Source organism: Centrocercus urophasianus, unplaced genomic scaffold, assembly GCF_019232065.1.
Source record: "Centrocercus urophasianus isolate 14NV4802_14NV808 unplaced genomic scaffold, USGS_Curo_1.0 seq_36, whole genome shotgun sequence".
Taxonomy (NCBI): domain Eukaryota; kingdom Metazoa; phylum Chordata; class Aves; order Galliformes; family Phasianidae; genus Centrocercus; species Centrocercus urophasianus.
This window is the reverse complement of record NW_024884933.1, coordinates 2,362,529-2,390,210: the sequence shown is the minus strand read 5'-3', so window position 1 is coordinate 2,390,210 and position 27,682 is coordinate 2,362,529. Positions and strand designations below refer to the sequence as shown.

Here is a 27,682-nt window from a genome sequence, read left to right as displayed (position 1 = left end):
TCCCTTCCCTTCCCTTCCCTTCCCTTCCCTTCCCTTCCCTCTCCTCCTGCCTAAACCATCTGAATTCAGTAGCTGGTGACACTTTAAATTAAGACTTCCGGCCTACACTCGAGCCCTGATTTAATGAGACAGTTGTTGTATGTCATCTAATAAATACCAATTGTGCATTAGGACTTATTTGCCAAGCAGGAGCGGTGATGTGACAAGCACAACTCACCACAGCCTGCTTTTTTTCTCAGCCAATATGGTGCTTGTAATCATTTAGCATTTGTTTAATGCACGATGGAACATATTCCTCCCTAGCAAAACTCCAGCACCCAGTGATTGCCCCTCATGTCCTATAAACCAGAAGGAAAATGATGGGTGTACTCCAGCGTAGGGAAGAGAGCGTGTATTATGAATAAGGAAGAAGTAAATGCTGAGTATTTCTGCAGTGCAGATTTTCAGAAGGCATTAATAATTCCCATTCCTCCGTTTTCCCTGATGCATCTTAGGCCATTTAGCTTTTGCCAGCTGGAGCAGGGTTGGCTCCTACTCTCTTTTGACTTTGTATTGGAATAGAGTCAGGAATATGAAGCTTTTACCCTGTTGCATTTTTTTTCCTCCTTTTTTTTTCTTTTTTTTCTGAATTTGCTTTCTTGAAGTGGGAGTAGAAAGAGAGCCAGGCTTGGTGGGAGATATGCCATAGATATGCCATTTTGGGGCACTAGGATTTTATTTCTATTGTACAGTGGTAGCCGTTCCTTGGCTGTAGCACTTCCACCTCTCTGCAACACAAGTATTTAACAATAAGAATGGCTTCAGTTACACATCACCAAATCTCATGTCTGCATGATGCTCACCCTACAGCTGAATGAATAACTGAGGCCAGCAGTGACAAGGAAAACAGATGGGGACATCTTGGAAAGAGCAGAATGGTTCCATTTCACTCTCTGGAGAGTTTATTTTGCTTTTATAAGTAAAGAGAAAACTCTTTTAACGGGATGTTTTATCTTGAACACGTTTTTGCTACAAATTGCAAGGTTTTACCTTGTTTTCATCTCTTTGAAATCAGAAAGTTTGCATTTGCTCTTGCATCCATCGCCCACCCCCTTTCCATTTCCATTTGTGCCGTCTGAAAGTCACTCTTTCATCTAAAAGAAAAGATTGTGTATCTTGTTTTGCCCATAACATTTTCCACCACCTCTCAACCCTCTGCAGACCCCTCACAAAGGGACGTGTAGCACAACGCAGGAGCCCAGCAGTGTCTTCATCTCTGCAGGTGGTGTGTTGGAATGTGATCAGAGCCCAGCATGGGAAATCAACATTTTCTATTCTTAGCTCTTTCTCCCCATGCCTCTCTACTTACCACCTTTATTTGTGGGAACAGGAAGCTGTTCACACTTTTCTAAGGCTGTCTTATACCTATAGGGACACCCAGCAGCATCTGATGGCACTGATGTTTTGAGGTTCCTTGGGCTTGGTGATTTTAGTGATCTCTCCCAACCTTAATGGTTCTACCATGCTGTAATTCTCTTGTTCTTCATACGAGAGGAGAGGTAAGGCTGTCTGGAACGAAAACCTTGGATTTGGAAAGATCAAATTCCTCCATCCCAAGAGACTTTGGTGCAGTCTTGAATTATCAGCCTTCATTGGGCTCATTTTTCCATTTGTAAGGTGGCAACACTGCTCTGCCTTGTGCCTGTGACAAGTACAGCAAAGTTGGAGGGTACAGAGGTCCCAAAAAAGCCTTGAAGAAAGAGGGATGGTGCAAAAATAAGGCACCTCTCTGCTTTCCTCCCAGGTGTGACTCTGGCTAACCCAAGCCGTGTCGTGCTGGGACAGGGCCAGGATGCTCAGCTCTCAGTGAGATTCAGGGCGCTTGTAGCCTGGGCTCTCTAATTCATCATAGAATCACAGTTGGGTTGGAAGGGACCCTCGAGGCCATCTGGCCCAACACCCCTGCAGTGAGTAGGGTCACCTACAGCTCAACCAGGCGTTCAGATCCCCTCCAGTCTGACCTTGGGTGTCTGCAGGGGTGGGGTATCACCACCTCTCTGTGCAGCCTCTGCTGGTTGCTATTTCAGAGGAATTCATACTGCTGGGCCTTTCTTTATGGAGAAGGATGTTTTCACTCCACATAATGACCAGAGAACATTGGTTGTGCTGTATCTCTATGACCCAAACACACCCACAGAACTCAGTCACCACCTGACACGTACATCAACTCCAGCTTTGTGCTTTTTAAGCCAATCCCAGAGTGGGGCAAGGATGGGAAGACACAGGGCACGCAGTTTTCCTAAGGCTCTAACCCACACACACCAACCTGAACCATCGGTGCTGTCAGCACTGCCAGCCTTAATGCATGGTGAGATATGGCAGCTTGTTTGCACGGCTGTTAACCAGCCTCTCCCATCCCCTTCTTGTCACTGCCCAGTCCCTGCCACAGCCAATCTGTGTCCTAATCTCCATCAATTAACGAGAAACACTTTCACCCCCCATCACCTCCCATCCAGGCACCCACCCCGAAGCCTTGGATAAAGAGAGAAGAGCCCCCTAGCCTTGGCCCTCTCCCCCTTTACTTCCCACTAACTCAGCGCAACCAATTAGGCATCTGACACCCGTACTGGCTGACAAATTGTTTCTGTCATCTGCTTTCTGTCTTTCATTAAACGCGAGGCGGAGGGGGGAATAGGGAAGGGAGGGAGGGGGGCAGGAGATGTGATCTCCCATGCTTAGCGAGGCCAGATACATTAATTACAAAACGGCCATTTGCAGCATGAAAATGCATTAATTAAATTTATGCAATCATTATCTTTAAATAGTCATATCTTTAAAATAATCAGCCCTTCCTGAGTCTTCCCTCTCCTCCGCTAAGTATCTCTAATCCCTTTTCCACCATTTATCTCTGGATCAGCAGCGCCTTGTGTGCTTTTAAACTTCTGTGTGCAGGAGGTGCCTTGAAAACTCTGCTGGAGCACTATGAGTTGTGATCCCCCCCATCTCCCCTACTTGGCCATGCAGCAAAGGGCACAATTTTGCCACTTTCTTATTCTTCCATACAAGGTATTCTCATAAAAGCCGGCTCAATCGGGGGGTTGAGATGCAAAGCGCCTTGTGTTGGTACATCGAGCTGTGCTGTGGTTTATGTGCTCCTCTGGTTAATGTGTGACTGTTCCCTTTCGGTTGAGGTTTAGTTTTAATGAGGTATTGACCCTTCCCATTGGCATAGACATAGTTTGGCCAGCAGTTCAACGGTGTATCTTTGTTGTTGGGATTTCAGCTCTTTGCATTGGCTGACCATACAAACTGGTTTTGTGCAGGCTCTGAGTGCAGAAATGCCAGAGCACTGGGGGAAGAGGTAATCCCATCCCCTGCTTAAGTAAGCACCTCTCACACTGCGGGGAAACGCCAGCCCAAAAACCTTTGTGAGAGCTGCAGGACTCCAAGAGGGATATTTATCTCCACTCGAATCCTTTAGGGCTTTCTTATCGCTTCTGGTTAAAGATTTTGTTCTGCTCTTTGTGCATCTGCATCGTTTTTAATAAATCCTACATGGTATTTTTTTTAATTTTCCCCTATCTGCAATGCCTGGTGGGCTGATGTCCAATTAGACAGCAGCCCATGTGGTGCTGTTTGCATCCAAACCTCACATTGTGTTCATCAAGTCATTAGTTCAGGATTAAGGCCAGGTAGAATTTGGGGGGGGTAAGGGGGGGTGTTTCTGCAGTGAGCTCAGGAACAGAAGCACAAGGAAATCCCTTTGACACCCCAGTCATCCCCAAACCCTCCAGAGGGTGTGTTAGGAAACCATAAGTTGTTTGGATCCAGCATGAAGGTGATCAACTTAATGTAAAGGTGATTAATGTAAAGGGCTCCGTTTTTCCTGGGCCATCCCTGAAGATGGACATTTATGGAGAGAAAGGAGAAGATTTACTATGGAAACAAACAGGGTAGAGGTTGTTGAGGTAGAATGCCTTGGTGGTACGGGTAATCCTGTATTTAAGGCACCGTTTTTAGCAAGATGCTTGCTTTATTCTCTTGTTTTTTTCCTCCTATTTATTTGCAATAATGCCCCCAGTGGACCCCAGGCCTGGGTGGACATAACCCCATTGCCCAGAGCTCAGATTGAAATTCACATTTGGCAAAAGCAAGGAGCTGCCTGCCTTTAGAAATACCACACTGCTCCCTAGCAGCAGAGAGAAGCCCAAGGGGAGAGCACACGTGTAGGACTGCAAAAGGCATTTCCTTGGATTCAGGAACTGTCATTGAGAATTCAACCCTGCAGTCCTGGACAGGATCGGGGTCTGGCTTGTTCATTCATTGGGGTGAGCTGAAAAGAGAAATGGGGAGAACTGGGGAGCAAAGCAAACAAGCAGAAGAGGAGCTGGGAATAGGAAACAGTTCTGATTGTTCCTTTCTCCCATTCTTCTGCCAGCTCAAGTTATTAAGTGTTCTATGCGAGCCTAGCTAGCACTGCACTTGCCGAACTTATCAGGGTTATTTCATCTCCCCATGACCTCCCCGTATTTACCATGGGAACCCTGGAGGCATTGGCTTTGCTTAACTGGTGTATCTTACACTGCAGTTAAGCTGGACCTTAACTGATTACAGCCCTCGATTGATCAGAGAAAGAGGGAGGGGAAGAGAAAGAGGAGTCCTAGAACAGATACGCAGGACTATCAGTGCACCAAGCAGCTTCGCCCGAGGCTGGGATATGCCACTCGGGGGATTCTTTGTAGTGCAGCTCCTTTCACATTTATAGAGGCTCCCCTCCACTCTCCAAAAAGAGAGAGAAAAGCAGGCGAGGGGGAGGCATGGAGCGAGCTCAAAGGATCTCAGGAAATCTTGTTTCGAAGCAGTAAGGCAGCACCCGCACTCCATTACCAGTGTCTGCAGGGGGTTGTGATAGTGAGCGAGCGCAGACTGGCTTAGCAAAGGGGAAATAAATATATAAAAGGAGGGAGAGAGGTGGGAGGGGAGGAGGGGAGGAGGGGAGAAGGAGACCTTTCTGCAAAATTGGGGCCGTCTTTGTTAGCCTCTGCCAATGCGGGGATGCTGAAGGGTGTTGAGGGAGAAATGGCTGAAGTTTCATCGGGTGTTTCCTTGTGTTGGGTGTATATTCTTGGTGTATATTCTTGCTGTCAGCATGTCTCAGCCTACCCAGAACTGGATGAATAGGTGCTGATTAAAAAACACGACCATTTCCAAAGCTGAACCTAACCTGAGTCCCTCTCAAGGCTTGGAAATGTTTAGGAATTCCTGTTTTCCGTGGTTGTGCCTTTCTGCTCTCTCATCTTCGATGACTTTGTGAGTTCTAAAATGCCACAACCAAGATTCATCTTCCTGCAATTAATGCCCAGAGATACCCCATATCCCAACAAAGCAATTTCCCCATGGAGTCCCCAGTGTATTCACCTGGCCTTCACATATTTTGGGATAAAACAGCATCAGGATAAATACATCTGCATAGGTACAATCAGGTGAATAAACATGTCAATGGTCAGTAAAGCACAAAGCCCATTTTCAGAGGGAGATGCTCAGCAGTGAACAAAAATCAGCCCTTTCAACAGTTTCAACATGGTAAGGCATGGCTGACTTGAGTCTCACCCAGTTATGGGAGGGGTTAGTCTTGATTTTGAAGCACAGCAGGTCTATTTGTTTTCTCTGGTTATCCAGACTGTTAGAAGCTTTAGCATCTGCTTTCACATAGGTGACAGTAGAGCTTGGCTCCCAGGCACCAAGAGCAGTGCTTTGTGTCTCTTGATCAAGCAGTTTTTGATGTAATTCAGCAATGCCTCCCCTCTTCCCTCCAAATTATGCTTCTGCTACAAAATTCTTCATAGCCATTATGGAATGTTTAACCCCATGGTGCTTCTGGTTTCCTTACAGTATTCCCACTGCAAGAAGAGCTCATTTCTCTTACCCAGACCATCCAGCCTTAAGCAATTTCTCTTACCATTAGAGCTGAGACCTTCCCATTCTTTTGTATAGCTTAGAAACTTTTCTGTAGACCTTCTCCATAATTTGTACATCTCTACAGAAGCAGGGTGCCCAAAACAAGATGCAGTGCTCCAGGTGGAACCTCACCATAGCCTTGAACAATCAGGTAATAACTTCCCACCGCCTTTTTTTCCTAATCCTCCCCTTGTGCAGCCCGCGTTGGCCCGCTTTGCTGCAGCTCACCATTGCATCCCCAGCTCCATCTCACCACCAGCATCTCCCCAAGCCCTCTCCATCCTCATCTGTCAAGTGAACAGGGTCGCCTTAGGACATGATGCTCGTCTCCATTTCACCCACTGTGTTCTAGACTACGCTGAAACATCCCTCAGGTGTTTTAAGTCACTGAAAGGCATTGATGATATTTCTGGTTTTACTGTTCGCTGGCAACCATTGCTGATCACTTTCAAGGGATCCGGCACGCTCTGTCCCATGCTAGCAGGAAGGATCCAGGAACATCTTCTTCTGTTCTGGCTCTGCTCCTGACTCACACATGGTGTGGCATTGGGAAACTCCCAGGTTTCACTCGTCCCCAAACACTTTCCACTGGAGTGGAAGAGGTTATGAGAATGGAACATCGTTGCCCTGGAGCAATCCTTTGCCATTAGTGGTGACCATTTTTTGTGGGGAATGGCCTTTTTGTCTACATCCATTCAATGTAAATACACTGGTAGTGTTGGTTAGCAAACATTTGCACTACTCCTCACTCACTTTGTAGGAAACACCAGTCAGCACTTCTTCAATCGATAGCATAACAATTAATTCCTACAGCAAAATTATTGCTGCCTTTAAATTAAGGGCTAAACTCCCATTTACCTCACTGGAGGGGCCTTTTGCTTTTCAAATTCCATCTGAAAGACATTGGTGTGGTGGTGATGGGTGAATGGTTGGACTAGATGATCTCAGTGGTCTTTCCAGCTGTAATGATGCTCTGATTCTATGAAGTTCAATCCCTGGGCTCCCAAATTTCCTGGGAATTGCCATTAGACTGAACAGATCAGATTTTTTTTAGGTGCAAATACTATGAAGTTTCTTGGCCTGAATGCAAAACCGCTTACTGGATTGGTTTGGCATTTTGAGGTACAGCTCAGCTGGGTCTAGTGGTTTAGAAAATATTCAAAATTAATTAGTTGGCTTTGTGAGTGCAGTGTTAGTGATTGCTACATAAGTCATTTTAGGCCTACCTAGGGGCATATTTGCATATATTTATCCTCCTTTCAAGTGAAGATCTTTGGGAGCTATTTATCTCCTCCCAACTCTTTCTTCAACTCTCAGCAGTCCTATGGTCACCTCTTCATTTTGTTCCCATTTAATGTATGTATAGAATAATCAACTCTCCCTCTTCCCATGAAGTGAGAATGAATGCACAGAGATCAGAAAGCACCAGTGTGAGGAAAGGTTGCCTTCTGCAAGAGGGAAGGAAAAGATTAGCTGAAAAGGCTGCCAGGGAGAGGTGGAAAAGTTAAAGCTGGGTCCCCACCAAGTAGCTTAGAGGACAGAGCATCACCTGCCCAAAGCAGAAGATGAATCAACTGCAAATAGTGGAGTCCAACCCAGGGGTGAAAACCTCATAGGGGAACTCACAGCACACCAGTTGTCTGCTCCCTGTAGGCAGGAAGGCCAAGAGACCCCTAGCCTTGCCCAGCATGGCTATCAGATATTCAGAAATTCAGAAATGGTGTGAACGTTGACACCATAGAACCTACAAACACATTCTTCTCAGCAGAAGTCCGTAGGGCTTTTGTCTGGTTAGTATTAAATATTCAAACCAATCGTGCTTCCAGCCTTTCCCAAAACTGAGGTTTTCTACCCATTCCTAGGAAAACAACACCGCAGCTTCAGAAACACTGCTTACTGCCATGAGCTTTTTTCCCTCTTCAGTCTGCACTCCTTTGGGACCATCTGGCAGCTCCTTTGGAGTTAACACCCTTCAGCTAGTTGCAGATGATTATGTCTTCCCTTTATTCACAACTTAGCCAGACTCAGCAGTTTCTAAATGCAGCATTTTTCTAAGGCAGCCTCTGATTTTGGACGCTCTACGCTTTGTCAGATCAGATGCCCAAAAACAGAGACGAGCAGCACTGGGAGCCACTCTGGAAAACGGTGTTTGCAGGCTCTCACCTTTCCATCCTTTTGGAATTTTGGGATGCCATCTCCTCAAAGCATCTCTGTGTCCTCCCTGTTGTCTTGGGCTATTTACACCCTGCGTATGGTGGGCATCCACTCCGTGGTGTTTCAGGGTCTGATGTCACCATTGGGCTGCCTTGCTTTGTCCCATGTCCCAACCACATCTACAGGGCAAGGGTTTGTCATCAAACTTCCCCACTGTCCCTTCCCTGACGTGTGTGTGCCCTTCTCCATCAGAACAGCAGCTCTCCCTATCATTGTCTGCCCCTTGAGCCCCTCCTGCCCCCCCGGCACACACAACCACCCCCCAACCTCTAACCCTAAAATCTGAAGGCCTGATTGCACAGATTGAAGGCCCTAATTGCTCTTCCCTTCCCAAAGCCGCATCCGTTTATCATAAAGGGTGCACATTTCCCCTGCTACAGTTTCCACGGCCAGAGGCCCTGAGGGCCAGCTCAGAAATGGAGGGAATTAATTACATTTTTTTAACTCCCCTTCTTTTAAAGTATGGGAGAGAGTGATGAAACGTCCCGGAGGGGGGTGGGGGGGTGGCTTGGGGAACAGGGGGAGATGAGGGTGGGGAGGGCAGCAGCAGCAGGAGGCTGGCTCTTTCATCCAGGAGGGTCTTTGTGCGGTAACCTTGGGCTCCCCAACACACCGAGACCCCCTACCACTTTTCCCCTATGACAAATGACCTCTGGAAAGGGTAGGAGAGAGGCCGAAGGCTCCTAGCACCAGGACCGTTATTGACTTAGCCTAAAGTGCAAGCCCACGCAATGCCTGTGACTGATTTGGGACAGCAGCAGAGGTAAAGGAGATGGGGAAGGGGAGAGAGGCAGCCGACGAGAGGGAGGGGAAAGAGAAGGCTGTCAGTCACCGTGATGGACAGGGAGCAGATTTCCCTCCAGATAAAACCTTACAGATGTGAAGTGGGTATTGATTTTTAGTTAGTGATGATAATGCACCAAGAAGTAATAAATTATAAGAAAGCAAGGTCAGAAAGAAGAGGGGAGAAGGACGTGGCATTCTTGAGGAGGGGATTTCTCCAGATGCCCCCGCACCTTCCTAAGTTCAAAAGTTGCCTGGAAAATGAGTTTATCCAGCTGAATCAAGAAGTCAGATAGTGCTGGCCGAGGGTTATCCATGCAGAGCAGAGATGGAGCAGAAATCTCCATGTTGCTCTTGCTATTCCCAACACTTTCATGTCCTGGGGTGGATTGGATGCAAACAGGGTCCTGGTGGGGCCCAGTCCCAAACTGCTCACAGCAGTTTGCCTGGAAAAGGCAAAAAGACAGATGTTCCCATGGTCAGCAGTGCTTTGGGGGCTGTTCACCATCCTGGTGTAATATTGGCATCCTCATGTCTCGCTATGCATTTCCAGAGGGAAATTCTGACCATCATTTTTTTCAGGAAAGGGTCTGAGGACGGGAGGATGATCTTTCAGAGGTATCACTCTCTCTGTAGGTGGATTCTGGAGGATTAGCATAGACCAGAATCAGCATCGCATGGCTCAGGTTAGCTGAGTCCCCGCTTAAGTGACTCACACGAACCCTTCAGAGTCAGTAACAGAGCCAGGATTAGAAACCAGCCCTGATTCTGACCGATTAAAGACAATTACTGTCTTTAGCAGGATTTCTGCAAGTGTCTTCTCCCGTCTCAGCTCCTGCGAGTGTGAAGAGTGTGAGTCTGGGTTTCATTTACCAACACAGCTTTACATCCCCCTTTCTTTTTAAAAGGGCCTTAGCGGAAGTGTTAATATGACTTCTACTTGCTTTAAGACCCTTTTATTTTTCCTGAGTAATATAAAGCAGCTGACTCTTATGGGGGAGATGGCCAGGAGGGAGAGCACCAGCAAACCCTCCGATCTCTGAGTAGTTCCAGTTGCACGTTGTTTTCTAGCACATGATTTCTCTCTGCACCTGCAGAGGTTTGCAGTGCATGCAGCCAATCTGTAGCTCTACACCTCGGAAGGGGAGCAGCAAAACAGCCCTGCTTGGTGCTGCCTGAGCTGCAGCTTGCCAAAAATAACACAGAATTCACATATCTGTGTGCAGGGAGGATGTTTATTGTTTTAAACGTCTGATTCAGTTCTCAGGTGAAAGGCAGTAGCGTTTTGTGGCTGCTGTAGATGTGAGCATCCCGGATACCCATTGGGGCAGGCTGTGACACCTCCAGCCCTGGTGCTAGGAGGGATATCTGCAGGGACCGAGGGGCAGAGGAGGGGGATTCGTGGCTGAGCCAGATGAAAGTTCATGACCCAGATTTAGTGGAAGGTTACAAACAACTTTGCAGCTGGAAAATCAACATTGGGGCAGCACTCACATGATTTCCCTGTTGCATAAGCCTTGAGGCAGAGATGTTTGCGTTACATCCACCCTCACAGCTCTGCTCTCATATTAATCCACTCTGTCTTGCATATTTAAATGCAATTTCCTCTCTTCATCCCCCTGCTGTCATGGGGCAAGGGGTTCCAAGTGGTTGCTGCTAAAAAACTTCATCTCATGGCTACATTGAGGTGATGTGCCTGGAGGGCTGGAGGGGATTTAGGCTCCAGTGGATGAAACAGCTCCATTGCTTTTTATCTTGTGTGGACCAGCAGCAAACCTAACCTCGGTGCAGGCTGGAAAACTCAAAGGAGGGCAGGGTAAGTGAGCTCAGTGCTGCTCGTCCGAAGCTTGCTCCTCCATCCCTGTCCCAATGCTCAGGGTTAGACTGATTTTCCAGGCTTTTTAACTCCCCCTCCGCAGGGGCCCAGCCAGCCCTGCTCCAAAATTCCCCCCCAGACAAATCTGGGAAGGATCTCATGCCGGCAGAGTCAGGAGGTGGGATCCCATCAAGGCAAAGCGGCTTTGCAGGGCTCCGGGGCCCTTCCGGGGGGAGGAGAAGCTTTAGAAAGCAAAGGGCCGTGCATCCCCTAAGCCCCAGTCCAGCAGGAAGGTGAGGGAGGAGGGGACAGAGACGAAGAGGAAGGGGACCCGGCGCTCTATACAACAACTCTTGTGTCCTTCCAGAGAATGGATGCTCTGCACAATAGCTCACCAGGCCGCTGGCGGGGGATAAAGGGCTCATTTTACCACTTGCCAGGCTCCAAATATTTCCAATTTGCCACTTTAATTGATGTCAATAAGGTTATGCTAAAGTCGGAGATTTTCAGCAGTCCCAGCGCCGCCGCGGCCCCCCGAGGTGACGGGTTGTCCCCTCACCTCTCCCAGCACAAATTCAGCACCGCCGGTCCCACAAACTCCTCACACCCTGAACCAGGCACCCAGGGGTCACTTTGCTGATTGCAGGAGGCAATTGCATTAAGGCAGTATATCAGGATGGAGGCCTGTAGGCAGTGGCTTGCCCCACGTTCACCCACAGGAACAAATCTGGCATTTGGGTGGGGAAAAAAAAAAGAAACAAAACACAACAAAAACAGCGTAAATGCATCTGTTTCATGTCTCAGAGCAGGAAGATAGCTTGTGTGCAAATTGAATTACGTTCTAAAACCAAGCGCCGTGCTGCAATGACCTGTCATCTCTGAACTCATGGACATTTCAGGGTGAAGAGAACTTTGACATTTCTGTCCTAAAGCAGAATGTATCAAAACCAGAACCTCCATTAACAACCCCCATGCAGACTTCCAATGGCAGTAGCTGCTGTCCCTTTAGGAAACTGTGTTTCTTGACTTGTGCATCCCTTGTGCTTTCCTTGGTTTATTCCTTTCTCTGGTGTTCAATGACATTGTTTGCAGGGCAGCAAAGAGCAACCGAAGACTGAGTGTGCCAAGATGGAACCTCTCCATTGTCCCCTAGGAAAGTCTTTCAAATAAACATTATGGGCATCCAACATTTGCCTGGGCTGCAATGGGTGAAGAGGAGCGGGTTTGGGCAGCATATAAAATATCTAATATAGTTAAGGCATGTCAGTAACAAGACCTCTTTTTATATATATATATTTTATTAAAACATTAAAAAAGAGGGCAACAAAAACATGAAACTAGTAGGTTGGATGTGTATGAAGGGCATGGTTTAGTGGGCATGGGTGATGGGATGATTGGTTTGACATGGAGATCTTTGCTGTCTTTTCCAACCTTGATGATTCAACAATTCTACCAAAGAAAGCCTTAGGCACAGGGGAACCAAAAGTGAGGTCTGTTTTTACCAGGTGGAAGCAGCCTTCATTCTCCATCCTGGTAGACTCTCTCTCTCCTACCCCTGATGACACATTGCCTCCTGTGTTTCCCCAGGTGATGAGCATCCTGAGCAACCCCAGCGGGGTTCCTCCACAGCCCCAGGCTGACTTCTCCATCTCTCCCCTTCACGGTGGCCTGGACACCACCAACTCCATCTCTGCCAGCTGCAGCCAGCGGAGTGACTCCATCAAATCCGTGGACAGCCTCCCGACCTCGCAGTCCTACTGTCCTCCCACCTACAGCACCACCAGTTACAGCGTGGACCCAGTGGCTGGCTACCAGTATGGGCAGTATGGACAAAGTAAGTGCTGGGTGGCCCCTGCACTGGGAACAGGAGAGGAGAGGGAGGGATCTAAGAATGTGTGTTGCAAAGAAGTCTGTCCACTAAGAGAGAAGAATGGAACCTGCTAGATGGAGATTGCTCCGTATAGAGATTGCTCCCATCATCCTTGCAGTCCCAAAGTCCCCAATAATGTATTGTAGGTAAAACATTTCTGCTAGAAAGTAAAAAGAAGAAGAACTTAGAGTCATAGGATGGCTTGGATTGGCAGGGACCTAGAAGATCATCCAGTTCCCACCCTTTCCTTCTTCCTCTCCAGTTTTTACTTCTCCAAAAGCCCAACAGCACGTTCACCCTGCTCAGCCAAGGGGATTTTAATACCATCCCTTAGGGATGCAGAACTACGTGTGTTTGTTCTTCCCCTGCCCTGTGTAAGGTAAGGGATGGTTCCATGCTCAGCTTTCCCTACAAAAACCATAAAACCAATGTCTGCCAACCAACCAGGCTGCGATCCTGCTATAGCCAAAGTGAGGCTGGAATTGCAATCCTCAACCCACAGCTCAGACCTGGAAGGCACTGCGACCCAGGGAAGGTCTGTTTCTCCTCCAGAAACCCTGCCAAAGGGCTCACCTGCTGGTGTTAAACTAATAATGAGTGTGGTGTTGTCAGAGGGTGATCTGCAGAGGGTTAAAGGTGCATCCTCTTTCTCCGGGAGCGCTCCTGCTTGCCCATAGCTTGTCCTCAATGACCTTTCCTTCCATTTGGCTGTGGCTTTTTATTCCCCTCTCCGTCACAGCCCTTTAATGTCTTTAACTTCTCCAGCTAAATGAGAACCGGCTGTGGCGGCAGACGGGATCAATAGCAGCTTCCCCCCACCCCTCCTTTTTTTGTTTTTCGGGAGTTTGATCTGTGACCCCTTGACCTTCCCCTCGCTTCTGGATGTGAGGCTGGACACACGTGCTATTGATAAAAATCTTAAACAAATTCCAATACCATGTATTTCCAATAAAGATTCCCTTAGGCAAGACGTTAGTCACACCCATGTGTGTAAAAAATAAAATAAGGAGGACGAGCTACGATTGTGAAAGGAGAGTGACCAGCAAAGGAGAGGGAAAGAGAAAGAAGGGTTTGTCTTGGTTTGCTGCAGGAATTTTCACTCGGGCCTCTCCTTGAAGAGCTGCCCACCCAGCCCTATCTACGCTGTTTTATTGCCTATCCTGATTTCTCTCCCTCTTTTCTGTTGGATGTCCATTCGGTTTAGGAGCCACAGGGCTCAGTCTGGAGCAGGAATGTTTTCCCATTCAAGCTGCCAACAGCAAGTCTTGCATGGTTGGTAGAGTTACCCAAGATATATCCAGCTGTGGCCATTCTGAGGTGAGATTCACATCAAGCAGCAAACTCTCCACATCTGCACACACACGTGTGGATATTTGTGCGTCCAGCTAAATAGAGGCAATACATAAATCTTCTCCTCTACAAGCCTTTCTTATAATGAGCTCCATTTATAGTGATCTCTATGTGAAGAAACCATTTTGTTGGTAATTAGTACTGTTGAGCAAGGTCTTGCATGGTTATGACCTTGCTATAACAACATTTTTTTCTTGCATTTCTCGGCGCGTTTTATATTTAGCAGATCTTAATGATCTTGGTGATCTTTTCCAACCTTAATGATTCTGTGAATCCCTTCTCCCAAACACAGACGCCAAACACACACATACAAAGCTTCACGAAGCTGCTATTTAATGTGATCACCTGAAATATCAGGGGAACAAACTGATAAGGTTTGGACACAAGCCATAGAGCAGAGTCTTCCCCAGCCTCTAGCCCTGTGAAGTTGGAGGCACCATCACGCACCTTGAAGAGCTCAAGACGAGCTGCTCCTACTGGGATTCCTCCCAGTCCAGGAGGAGCACCAGCCCAACCGTGCCACCTCCAAGTGTCCAACCAAGTGCCACCAGTAGAAGTTGTACCCTGTCTGCTCCCCACACACCAGCCAGTGCTGTCCCAGCCGGTGAGGAGCAGCGATGCCAGATTAATGTGGTCCTTGCAGTTCCCAAAGGCCGGAGCTGTGTTAATGATGCCGGTGATGGAACGCAGAAGCGTGAAAGGAATTCTAATAGATATGACAAGTCTAATAAGAATTTGTGTCTGGAAGGGACCTCCTCTGGGGCAGGCATCTGACAAGACGTTGATGGCTGAAATTTGTTTACTCATTGGCACCGATTGTACATCTCTTGCCAGCTCCTTATTAATCTAATTTGAGACATTAAAGCTAGGGAAAGGGAGAGACTTTGACTGAAGCTGAGCTAATGAGCAATGTCACCATCCTGCCCTGCTCCTCGTCCCCCCCCAGACCGCGGGCCAGGCTGGCGAGTTGGAATGCATTTCTCACCAAGACAGAGATAAAGCGTTTCCCTTAGGACAGAGGGATGAGTCAGCACGTGGTGGCTGAGTCACATTCAAGCCCTGTCCAGGCTGCTGAAGTCCTGCTGAAATTTCATTTGCAGTGGCATCGCTGGTGAGGCTGGAGCTGCCTCAGGCTCATCTTTGGGCAGCTCCCCTGGAAACACCATTTTCTATGGCAGAAGTAGGATCTTCAACCTTAGTAGGTCCATGGGGCAACGTGAGGGACCCACAGCCGTGGCAGGTTGATCTAGAAGGATGCACCCTTTCCTAGGAGCACAACCCCTGATCCAAGCATCAATTTCTAAGAATCAGTCTGCAGGGTCTGTTGGTCACACACATCCTTGGATGGCAAATACCTCATTTCCACTAAATAATAAACCTCATATTGTGCTGTTTTCTCACTCTCCTTTCCTCCATCACCTCTCTCTTCAGCTGCTGTTGATTATTTGGCCAAGAACGTGAGCCTGTCCACGCAGCGCAGGATGAAGCTGGGAGAACATTCGGCTGTTCTGGGGCTCCTACCAGTAGAGACAGGCCAAGCTTACTGAAGAGTCCAACTGTGCCAACAACCCACTCCAGCAACTCGGTACCACTGGAGAAACACTACCAGCCTTCCAGGGATCTGCCTGTACCCGGACCCTACTCCTTCCCAACTCCCTTCCACCTCGCATCAACTTGAGAAGGAGACGGGAAGGATGGGGAGGGCTCTCCAAGAATCCAGCTCTTCCCAGAGTGCTCAGAGGCAAGCCTGGCCTCATTGACCTGAATTCTGTGGCCAGAGACAATAGGTTGGGTACATTTATTAACCCCGAGTTCATGCCCTCCCTCTACCTGGCCATGGTGTTTTGCCCATGCTAAAGGACCTTCCATTGATCTAGGTAGTTGGCATAGTCAAAGCCAAATTGATCTTTTCTTTTTGTTTCCTTTTCTTTCCATTGGTGTAAATTTGGTGAATGTTGTATAGGAAGGAATAACCAAGCTGATTGTTAAGGATGATGTAATTTGGGACCACAGAAGACCTATGGACCAAATATAAGAACTTGTTTTAAACAAACAACAACAACAACAACAAAAAACAGCAACATGAACACAAGAAATACGAACAAACATGCAAAGACAAACAAAAAGCTCAAACGTAAATTAAAGAGACAACAAATGTCCCCACCCCACTCTACCCTTCTGTTCTCACCGATGGCTTCCCAAAGCAGGGCCAAAGCAGGCCAGATTGCTGCTAAGCAGGGGCAGGGTGGATGTCCGTCCAGCCTGGGACCTTCGGAAGGTGTAAATGTGAATTGCTGCATGAGGACTGGAGATTGTGGGCACAGGCACGAGCAACATTTACGTCTCCTCATAGGGACCAAAAGGACACGGGCATCAGATAGTGGCAGAAGATGTGGTAGCAAACTCTGGCCAGATACAGGGCATCAGATACAGATGACTATTGCGGAGCTTTCACCCTTGCAGTCAAGAGGGCAAGGACTGTTGTGGCCCTTCCATCCTTCAGTGGGAGAGAGGTTGGCCATTGAGAGCAAAAACAGTGGAGAGAAGGAAGAGCCAAAATTGTTTCAGAGGGTCAGTGTGCAGAATGGGGTTCTGCTGCAAGGAAAGGGCCACCTGAATGAAAACGGGGCTGCACGGTCGGATGAGTTCTGCTCCAGCACATGCTTCTAGGGCCAAGTTGTTACAGACACTTCTGCTGTGCCCTTTTTCTCTTACTTCTGTTTCTTCAGTTCTTTCCAAATAATCTGACGTTGTTTTTGCAGCAGAAACAACGTTTTCCTGGGGAACTCCCCCCTGCCTTGCCCCAGCCTCATTTATCACGAACCTCCAAGCTGCTTTCTCCTGAGCCATGTGGGCAAGTACCTGTCGGGACCAAAGCCGAATTTTGCTTCTTGCATTGCTCAGCATCCTTTCAGATCCATATACAGCATTGATCAGCTTTGCTGCATGTGGGTGATGGAGCCTACATTCCTAAAAGTGTGCTAACACAGCGGCTTGGCCATTCTGCTAGTCACGCCATTGCCCTGTTTGTGCCAGTCTGAGGTCTTGGTAAGCAACACAAGCTGCTGCTCTTGAGCTGATTGAAGGGAGAAATCCCATTTGAACACCAGTCCTGGCTTAAATGTCATTCCCAAGTCACCTTCTGTGACTGCCGTGTCAGAACAGGGGGTTCTAGGGCAAGGACAAGGGTGTCTGTGTGTTGGACACGAGCATAGGGGTCAATGCCAGAAACACCCATCTGCTAAAACAACCCACAAGAGGCCAACAATCCCCACTACTTCACACTGAAATTTCTGACCAAATGCATTCCTCGCTGCCTGCAAAACTAGAAGGAAAGTTTCAGTTTGTCACGAGAATCGCTCCCACTAGCAAAATCCTACCAGCTCTCTTCTCCCCACTCCATCCTATCTCCCAGCCGTGCATCCAGCCCACCTCCCCACCACCCCCAAGGCGCTGTGCACAGAACCCCCCCAGTTAAAGTCTTAAATAGAGGGAGCCTGTTTGCCATTCACCTTCACCTGAAAGTCCGTGAGCACCCGGGCACTGCTGTAAATAGAGTTTGTAGGGGAACCCGAATCGCCCCGCTAGCACCCATAGCTGTTCTCTGACCTTTCCCTCGTGGTCGCACTTTGTACATTAGTTGGAAATTTTGGTCATGTGCTGTATGTTTATAGAAAGTTGACTTTCTTTTTTTCTCCCTTTTTTTTTTTCTTTCTTTTTTTTTTTTTTTTTTAATACTAAAAACACAGTGAGTGCCGTGCTAGTTAAAAAATATATATATATAATATTAAAAAAATTTAAAAAAAAAAAAAAGAAAAAAAATGGGGGAGTGGGGAGGATGAAACGTAGAAATTTTGCCTATTGTGTGTTTTCAAAATACATTCCAGACTCTTTGGGGTGGGACGGGTTTGATTTGGGGGAATTCTTTTTTTTTTGTTGTTGTTTGTTTCTTCGTTTTGTTCTGAAGATACACTCATGTATGAGAGTCCAAGTATTTTATTTTATTTTTCCTTTCCTTTTGTTTTACGGGTTGCCAACCTCAGTTCTGCTGAAAAGAGACAAACTCAGGGGGTGGGGTGGGACAGAACAGAGGGAGGCGAAAGAAAACCGAGCATGGAAGAGCAGAGCTGGTGGTGGGACCTTGAGGGACGCGCGGACCCATCAGGGACGGAGCAGACCTGCACCCCATGGTGACTTTGTTGGGCACCCATGGATCCCAACCACACAAGAAGCCAACGAGCAAAGGGCCGCGCTCCAGAGCCGTTCTCTCAGGTCGACATTTCTTCCATGCCTGCAGACTGAGATCCCTGGGGGACAGCCAACCCACCAACGGGTTCTGGACCTCCCCGTGCCCCTGCTTCACCTCTCAGCACCGTCCTGAGAGCACAAAAAGGACATTTCCTCACCGTGTCCGACAACTCAGCAGATTGGCTCCTGTCGCTCAGAGACTTTGTGTATTTAACGCTTCTAACCCGTCATCCCTAACACCTCCATATACCCACCTGGGGAGTATCTACATAGCACTATAGGACATTCCTTATTCCTAGTAACTGCGGATATGTTGCTTCTGTGTTTGACTCATAGCCATTTTGCTCCATGTGTATGCCTGCCTGGGAGTGTGTGTGCGTGTGTGCCTGCGTGCGTGCGTGTGTATATATATAATCGCACCATAATTTATTCAGCTATATGGAGTAGTAATAGTAGAAAGAGAAACTGGTATTTGCTTTAACTACCTGCTGCCTGTAGGTGTCTCTCTGTAACTCAGGCATAACTGTTATACATTAAAAAAGATAAAAAAAGGATTAAAGGTGTCTTTGGGTGGCTTGTTTGCTTTACGCGCTCTGCTGAGCTCGAGGAGAAAAAGTGGTAAACCAACAGCAGCCGAACGCACAGGCAAACTGCAGATGTTTTTGCTCAAAAGAAAAGGAAAATTGGGCACTTCATTTGGAGGATTTAGTGGGTGTGGTGGTGATGGGTCGATGAGTGGATGATCCTAGCGGTCTTTCCAACCGTAACGATTCTACGGTTCCATGTGTGGGCATCGTGGGTATGGGTTGATGGTTGGACTCGCTGATCTCAGTGATCGTTTCCAACCTCGAGGACTCTATGATTCTGTCTATGATTCATACCAGGTCAGAAAGGGCCCGTGAGGATCATCAAGCCCAACTGCCATACAGATCATCGAGTCCAATTCCTTAATGAAAAGCTATGTGAAGCATTGAAACATCCAATTTCACTGCAGCTTTTCACAAGGGAAGGACAATCACCCGATGCACCTATGTCTTTATGCATTCATTTTCAGCGAGTGATGGTGGGGCAGAGGGAGGCAGGACAGGACCGCACCGCTGCTCTGACTCCGCAGCACCTGGCTCTTGTTAGAGGGCAAAGCACAGCAGCAACAAGCGGAACAATATTTTGAAACTCTGCAGAGCAAGGCATGGCTCGGGGCTTCGGCAGTGGGTAATAAGGCATTTTGCCTTTAAACAAAGCCAGTCCCATCTGAAGATGTTTTGGTTCCCCGTAAAATAAGTTGATCTCCATCCAAGCGGTGCTGGACCAATATCCGCACGCAGAAAGCAGAGTAATTAGTCACTGGTTTTTGGTGGGTTTTTAACATATATTTATTTTCTGGTTGCCTTTCAGCAGAGGGATCGTTCCATAGAGGGGCAGTGAGGAGGTGGGGGCTGCGGGGGCTCTGCCAGCACTAGGAGCACCCAGGCTTGGGGTCTGCCCTGAGGTGCTCTCATAAGGCTTCTCCCATCGTTTCCAAGGAGTCCTAAAACAGAGCAGCTTTATTTCTACAGCTACAGCCCTATTTTCCATCCCACTCTGTTGCTGGAAGCTCTTTGCCCTCCCTAAAACAATCTTGCTCCTGCGCTGGCCGCATCCAGACAGCGCCGTTGTGTTTCAACACTGCCCTCAACCGTTCCCAGAGCTCCTTGTCCTCTTTTCTGGCAGCACGAACCTTATCAGAGCAGCACAGGACATCTCCCAGACCTCACCAGACCCTGTGGATGATATCAAGGGCGCGAGTGAGCCCACAAGGGAGCTACTCCGGGCCGACGAAGCTCCTGCAAAAAGGATCACTGCTCAATTATGGCCCTAAGCTGTTGTCAACTTTAATCTGCTGATAAACCAATGATAAATCAGAGTCAAGGCCATTTGACACCAGCTGCTAACTTCTGTCGACACACTGCATCTGCAGGCTGGGCAAAGGGCACCGACTTTGCTGCAAGCACAGGGTGCCCAAGGTCCCCATGTCACGGCCTCATGGATCCCCACATCATGGCCTCCTGGGCCCCCACTGTCACTGCCATGGATCCCCATGTCATGGCCTTATGGATCCCCAATGTCATGGCCGTGTGTTCCTGCATCATGGTCCTATGGAACCTTGTGTCATGGCCTCTGGGTCCCCATGTCTTGGCCTCAAGGGTCCCCGCGTCGTGGTCTCATGGGTCTCCAGTGTCCTGGTCTCATGGATCCCTGTGTCATGGCTTCACGGATCCCCACGTCATGGCCTCAAGGGTCCCTATGTCATGGTCCCATAGATTCATGTGTCATGGCCATTGGTCTCCATGTCATGGCTGCACAGATATCCCTGTGTTATGGCCATGGATCCCTGCATCATGGCCTCGTGGATCCCCATGTGACAGCACTGAACACACACAGGCACATGTGCACTGCATGTTCTATTCCCCAGCTTCATGCCACTGCCATTCAGCAGCTGGGGAACACCTGGGGACTGGATTCAGCACATGGGGATGCAGCCCTAAGACATTTGGAAGGGCATTAATTACCACTTTTCTTTGGAGTTACTGAAAAAAACCAACCAAACAACTTGAACTTATTTACATCATCTTCTCAGACATTCTCACGTGAGTTTTTCTAAGATGAAATAGGAGGAAAGGGTCAAAATCTTTTTTGTATTGAGATTGTTTCCACTTTTCCATTTTGCTTTCATTTAAAAAACATGAGGAGAGGAGAACAAACTGGAAGGTGAACATTTTTACCTTTCTAACCTGAAATTTTAAACCAGTTCTTAAACCAGAACGAAAGAAACTGAGTTTTATGCTCATTTCTCTTTACTCGAGACTTACTAAGAGAAGACAATTTGGAAAAAATCCTGATGATAAAACCAAAATATTTTGAAAAAAAATCGCTTTCACCAGCTCTGATTTCTCCTCCTCCCCATCACGTTACCCATCCCAGCCCCAGTGGAACATGATGGTTTCAGAGATGATGGTTTTAGGAACAGAGAGGTGAAGGTTAAGGGACTTACATGAGCCCACACTGGTTGACACGTTCGGGTGTTACAGTCAGAGAGTGGCTGTGCTGGCAGCAGCCTTCAGCCTCGCAGCATTCCATGAGCAATTTCTTTGCAGAATAGGTGTAGAGAAGTTTATTATAATGGGCTGTGGACCTGCATAAAATCAGGGTATTCCGAGCAGGGAGAGGTGTATGAAAGGGAATTAAATGACTGAAAAAGGATTTCCTTGGGAGGCCCATTTCTTTCTTTTTGAAGGATTAATATAATTAATATCCCATCCTGGGCGGGCCACGTTCTCACCCGGCACAAACCAGCCCAGAATTTTAACAGGTTTGGCTGATTTATTGTAACCCAACGGCTCATCCTGCATTCCTACAGCGAGCGGCGCTCAGCTTCCTAATGCTGAGCATCAATGGGGCACTCAACCCATCCTCTCCTCCCCACGGTGACTTTAGTGCAGAATTCCCATCCCTAGGGCAGAACACGTTGGGTTTTCCATCCTTTTCTCCTCCGTTGCCCCCTGCTCCCTGCCAACACACCACCTCGAGGTGCCGCGCTCCGAAATCAACGACGCGCAGAATTGCCTTTTGTGTGTAGCCAGGCTAATTGTTATTAATAGTAGATATGGGGAAAAAAAAGGGGAAAAAAATAAATATATAAAAGAAGGAAGGGGAGGGAGGATGAGAATGGGAGGGAAAAGGGGAAAAAAGGCAAAAAAAAAAAAAACACACAACAGAGAGAAGAAACCCACAAGAAACTGTTCGCATTTCCCGAGACGTCGACAAAGCTTTTATGAATATAACGGGATTTGTAACAAGCATTGCAGCTGCATATAAGGCATTCAGACATGGAGACAATTTTACTAGATAATAGACTATCACGCAGGATACAATTTAAATTAAAAAATGCAATTTTCACCTTGAAATGAACAAATGATTACAATTTCTATACAAATTAAGGCATTCAGGCTCTCTTTCAGTAGTGGCATCAGTCCATGAAATATGACATAATTACCATGAAATACATTTTCAAATATTTTGATTTTTGTCCGCCGCTCTTAAAAAACAGAGAAGCCCCATCTTCTGTGTGCGTCTGCGTGTGTGCATGTGCGAGGGGGGAGAGCGGCCTCATCCCACCTTCTGGGGAAAAACACATTAAAAAGAAAAGAAAAAGTACCCAAAGATTACGCTCCCCCCCTTCCTGCTCCCCCTCCTCTTGACTCGCGAGATAAAATTGAAAAAAAAAATCAGACAGAAAGAAAAGGAACGCAAGCGAAAGGCTCTAAAGCCTCCAGATTTATCTAAATTACTACGCTTATCTGCAAAAATCACATCTGCTGGTTATCTACTGGCTCCGTGCATCTCCTGGCCCCCCCTTCTGCCTTAAAATGATGTGTTTTTTTTTCTTATTCCTCTCTTCTGTTTTTTTAATTATTTTTCCATGATGTTCTTTCTTCATAGCTGGAGAAGTAGGGCGACGAGCTGAAATGATGCCCCGAACATTTGGGCACCTGCTCCACTGGGATACTGACTGGTGGGGCTTCTTGGGGTTGATCACACCTGGACCAGGGGGATGTGGGATAGGGGAAGGGACGCTTCGATGAATGGGAAACAGGAAGAGTGAGGAAGTTTGTAGGAGCAAGGAGAGGAGATGGCCCTGGTTGGTAGTTTCTGCAAAGTGCTGTTATTTGGGGTTGAATTCCCCATTTATGTGTCTTGAGAGAAGTGGAGATTTGGGCACCCAACCCAATGGGTCACCAACGGTCCTGGGGTCCATCATTCCTGGAACAAGGGAATGTGAGTTAGGGGTAGGAGCAGGGTTAGGGTTAGGCTTCGGAGATGCTCTGCTCTGCTTACTGTCTGACTTGCAGTCTTAAACAGCATATTTTTAAGCTAATGACCATTAGTGGATTTACAGGAAGGGGGGGGAGTCACTGTCCCTGTGAGGTGCCCAAGAACCATGGAGATGTGGCACTGAGGGACACGGTCAGTGGGCATGGTGGGGATGGATTGGGGTGATCTTAGAGGTCTTTTCCAACTTTAATGGTTCTGTGATCCTACGATGGGAGAATGAATGCCCCTTCTTGCACTGAAAATCAGTGATGTGTTGGTGCTTTGGTCCTCTCTCCACAACTGGTCCCTGTCTGCACACCCACAGGGCAATGGGGAGCTGCGCATTTTCAGCCTCGTGGCTTCAAGGTGTGTTGACCTAATTTCCAAGGTTTTAATCCCAAAACCACAAGAGCTAGAGGTTTCTTACCACAAATTTGCATTCTGTGGTCTGTGTTCAGCACAACTGCAGGTCAGCAAGGGAGAAATACTCCATGTCCATTGTAAATTCAGTTACGCTGATGACAAAAGCTGTTGGAAAACTGCAGAGGAGTTCATTGCAAAGTCTCAAAGTGCAGTTACCTGAGCTGCCTGGCAGAGTGGACATGGATTGAGCAGGAAATGATTTCTTAACCAATTACAAACAATTGTACGTTTTTGTTACTCTATTCTTGGAAATCTCTTCACCTAGAAAACCTAACACTGCTCTGTTGGAAGAGGCACCGCTTCTCCCCACAGTGGGGATTTGGGATTGCTTCAGCTGTTGCCCATCACCATTGCCTTAAGGCTGCCCTGACCCAGATCTGAGCACACCCAACCTGCCTCTCAGCAAGGCTCAGATCTTCCCAAACCTTCCCAAAATGTTTCAGAGATCTGTGTTGGGGATGACACCACTCACGGAATGTCACTGACCAAACAAAACCTGCACCATGGGACTGCCTCAGCCTCCGCTGTGCTTCTTCTCCCCACTTCAGGTACTTATGCCCAGGGGTCAGCTTCACCCTGCAAAGCCCATAAGCTACTCTAAACCCAGGGTTTTGTTTTATTATTTGGTTGTAGTCCCCATTGAAAGGGATTTATCCTATGGGACCATGGGGGCCATCAAATATTGCCTACCACTGGACCATGCCTGGCTTGGGGACGATCTAATAGTGCCTACAGAGGTGTTCTCCCCAAAACTTCAGCTGAAATACGTGAAGTTCAGCTCCCTCCCATCATAGGTCCATATCTCAGTGCCTTCCCAGCATCCCATCTCTCAAAGCCTCTGCAAACTGCAGGTTGGGTCTTGTTGGAGAAGCAGCCTTGCTCTCGAGTTCCAGTTGGCAGGTGGAAGCTCAGGGAGGGAGATGTCAGACAGGTCTGGCTTCAGGTGGTGCTGGGTGAGGTTTGGGCTTAATTAGTTTTCTAGTTATGCTCACTTTATTGTTATTATTACAAAGCAATTGCAATTAAGAAAGATAAAACTTCAGAAGAGGAAAGCACTGCAGCCTCACGCCGTGTTGGTAACAGTCTCATGACTGCTTTATGAGGCTGTTAACGAAGCCCTAATTCCTGGCAGTGATTGTTTGGCCTCAGCAAAGCCCCAGCAGCCTCAGCTCTCACCTGTCAGCTCAATGATCCCAGGGCTGAGCTTGCAGAAAGAACAGATCTTTGCTCTCTCTTCACAAACTTGTTACGGGGGCTCCCTGTGTTTGGGGAGGTGACATGGATTAAATGAATCCCAAGAGAGGACTTTGTTCACCAGAAGCCTGAGGAACGCCGGGCTGCTCTGAGCTATTGCATGTTCCCAAAAGATCAACCCAACATAGCCACAGCTGAATCCATCCCAGCTCCACGTTGCCATGGCCTAACCCACCCCAACCCCACATTGCCATGGCTGGACCTAACCCAACTCAAAGTTGTCAAGGCTGTATTCAAGCCTGTGCTGCCATGGCCAAACTTAACCAACCATATGCTGTCACAGGTGAACCCCACCCCACCCCATGTTGTCACAGCTGAACTCCAGCCTAACATGGCCCCAGTTGAACCAACCCCACCTTGCTATGGCCAAACCCAACCCCATGTTGCCATGGCCGAACTCCAAGCAACCCAATGCTGCCACGAACAAACCCCATCCAACCCCATGTTGCCATGGCCAAACCCACCTCAACCCCATGTTGCCATGGCCAAACCCACCTCAACCCCATGTTACCATGGCCAAACGCACCTCAACCCCATGTTACCATGGCTGAACTCAACCCATAGTTGCCATTACCCAACCAAGTCCATCTCACCGTTCAACAAAGGATGCCCAGCTCCAGGAGGACAGCTCAGGGCCATCCCTAAGAAGACTCTCAGGTCCAATCCCAGGTTTTGCTCAGATTTTGAGAACCTCCTGTGCCTTTAAGGCTGGCCCCAGCTGCGCTTGCCACCGTACAGAAGAGGATGCGAAATTAAGTTATGTGAGGCTCCTGCAGCTGAACCAGATGCGACTAAAACCAGCCTCTTTATGTATTCATGAGCTGTGTGGAAGAGAAATAAAAGGATTCATTACCACGCAAACTGTTACTAATGACATGTACCTGGTGCCGAGCACCTCTGGAAATCTAATGCGACACACTGGAGGAGAAAATGTATTCGCTTTTCAGAGGCCAACGCTGAATGGAAAATTTCCCCTCCTTGGCCCTTCCTCATTCTGCATTCACTAAAAGCAACATTTACAATTCTTCTGCCATTATGTCCTACCAGGGCCTCTGCGCTTTCTGTCACGACCTTGATATTAGCTGAAAATTGGAAATTCGCTGGCATAGCGGAGGTGGGGAGGGCTGCAAAGCAACTTGCTCTGCCGCCTAGTTTGCTCTGAAGAAAGAAAGAAAAAGAAGAAAAAGAGCAAAAAAGGCAACACTTAACTCCCTGTGAGTCACCAGCAGGAAAATGCAGAGGATGCACAGGCCAGGAGGATGGGAGGAGGAGGTGGGAGAGCTCCTGCAGCGCCGCATGGCCTTTGGTGGCACCAAGGCTCTGATGTCAGACAAGGCGTTAGAGAGGAAAGTGCTTTATCTGATCCCAAATCCCTTCTTCTGTCACCAGGAAGAGTCAGCAGCTTATTGTAACACCTATTTTGTTTCTTTTTTCCCTCTTTTGGTCAGGAACAGAGCTCTCAGCATTATTCCATATGTATGAAAGTGGGGATAAATGCTCCCCAAATGGGAGATGATACTTTGGGGTCTGTTCTAGCCTCCCTTTAACCCCAAGAGTTCTCTGTGTTTGTGGCCTAAGTCATCCCTTCTCATGCTGCTCCCTCCCTACCATTCCCAATCCCTTGTTTATCGAAGGCCATCCCTATTAGTTGGCGAGTTTCTAATTTAATCAAGGCTGGTCCCTCTCACTGATTAATTCACAGGATGTCAGCTGAGCTGTTCTGCTTTGTCACATCCCCAGCACTCTGGGTGTGTGGTGATGAAAGCACCTGAATGTGATGCAGAGCAACGGGAGCCTCCCTGAAATAACAAATAGAGACGTGGCACCTCGACGTCGCATGGTTGGGAGCAGCTAGCCCCAAGTTCATTCCATCTCCACGGGAGATGAAACCTTTCTTCTCTATCAGGAAGCTCAATCCGAAATGGGCAGACAGATGTTAGACCCCAGTTTTCCTTTTCCAACTCAATCGCTCGCTGACTGCCATGGGAAGGGATGTTCCTCCATTTGAGGACCCCCATGGGCAAATGTAGGATGTGTTGCTCATAGATTTTACTTTTCTGTATTGGCCAGGTATGGGTGGAGATGAAATGATGGGGAATATATGGAAGAATTTTTAAAATATTTATTTGGGAGGCTGTATGGGGAAGCTGGTAAGAACCTCGCCAACTTGCATTCCCATTGCCAAGGGTAATGCCAAGGTGGAGTAGGAGAAGGTCTCCAGCCCCTCTTGTGGTTTGGAAGCACTGCATTCCTGCTTTTGGAGGAGAGGAATCAGATCTCCCATGCCCCAACCCCTCACAACCCATTTAATTGCCCCAAGGAGGACACAGCACTGACACCAGCATCTGTGAACCTGCTTTTGGCCAAACATCAAGAGATTTTGGTTTGAGTGATGATTGGCAAACGTGGATGGAGGCCAGCATTAGGATTCCTGAGCTCAGGCTTTGTCTTGAAGGTTGGATTTCCTGCTCTGGAAACCTTCCTGTCTGTTTCTGTCCCCACCACCAAATTTATTGATCACGTTTGGTCATAGTGCTGCGATAACAGCTCTCAGCTGTGCCTGAACCTGAATCCGAAATCCAACTGCATACGGTTGTCAATCCAATCTCAAGCCAAAGCCATAGGACTGAGGCTGCACATCTGTGCATCTGTCCCATTTCTGAAACCCGATGAGGCCGGGGGGATTGGAACAAATTTTTGATCCACCATCCATGGGGTGGGTTGGGATGTGCACCCAAAGCTTTGCTGGAGACCCAGCGGTCCCTTCCCACAGGCCCTGTCCTCCTGCAGGAGGTGCATACTAACAGTAACACTCGTTCTTAATGCTAATCAACGACAGAAATCATCATCTGGGGGGTTCTGGTTGGTAGAACAGGGATGTGCTCATCGATCTGGTGCTCCTGGGGGGCTGAGGGTCCATCTCCAACCATGTGCTG

The 27,682-nt window shown here is 47.9% G+C and overlaps 1 protein-coding gene across 3 annotated transcripts in view; it reads left to right on the top strand.

Annotated features, from left to right (window-relative positions):
- Window positions 1–16,039, top strand: part of PAX7 (paired box 7) — an 86,345-nt gene extending 70,306 nt beyond the window's left edge. For 2 of the 3 annotated variants that reach the window (XM_042831752.1, XM_042831751.1), the window contains exons 8-9: window positions 12,338–12,584; window positions 15,402–16,039. In XM_042831752.1, the coding sequence (XP_042687686.1) occupies window positions 12,338–12,584; window positions 15,402–15,517 (363 nt within the window). In that variant the 3' untranslated portion in view covers window positions 15,518–16,039. Of the gene's footprint in view, window positions 1–6,022; window positions 6,089–12,337; window positions 12,585–15,401 lie in introns of all 3 variants that reach the window. The other variant, XM_042831750.1, reaches the window with a different exon arrangement.
- Window positions 16,040–27,682: the final 11,643 nt, after the last annotated feature.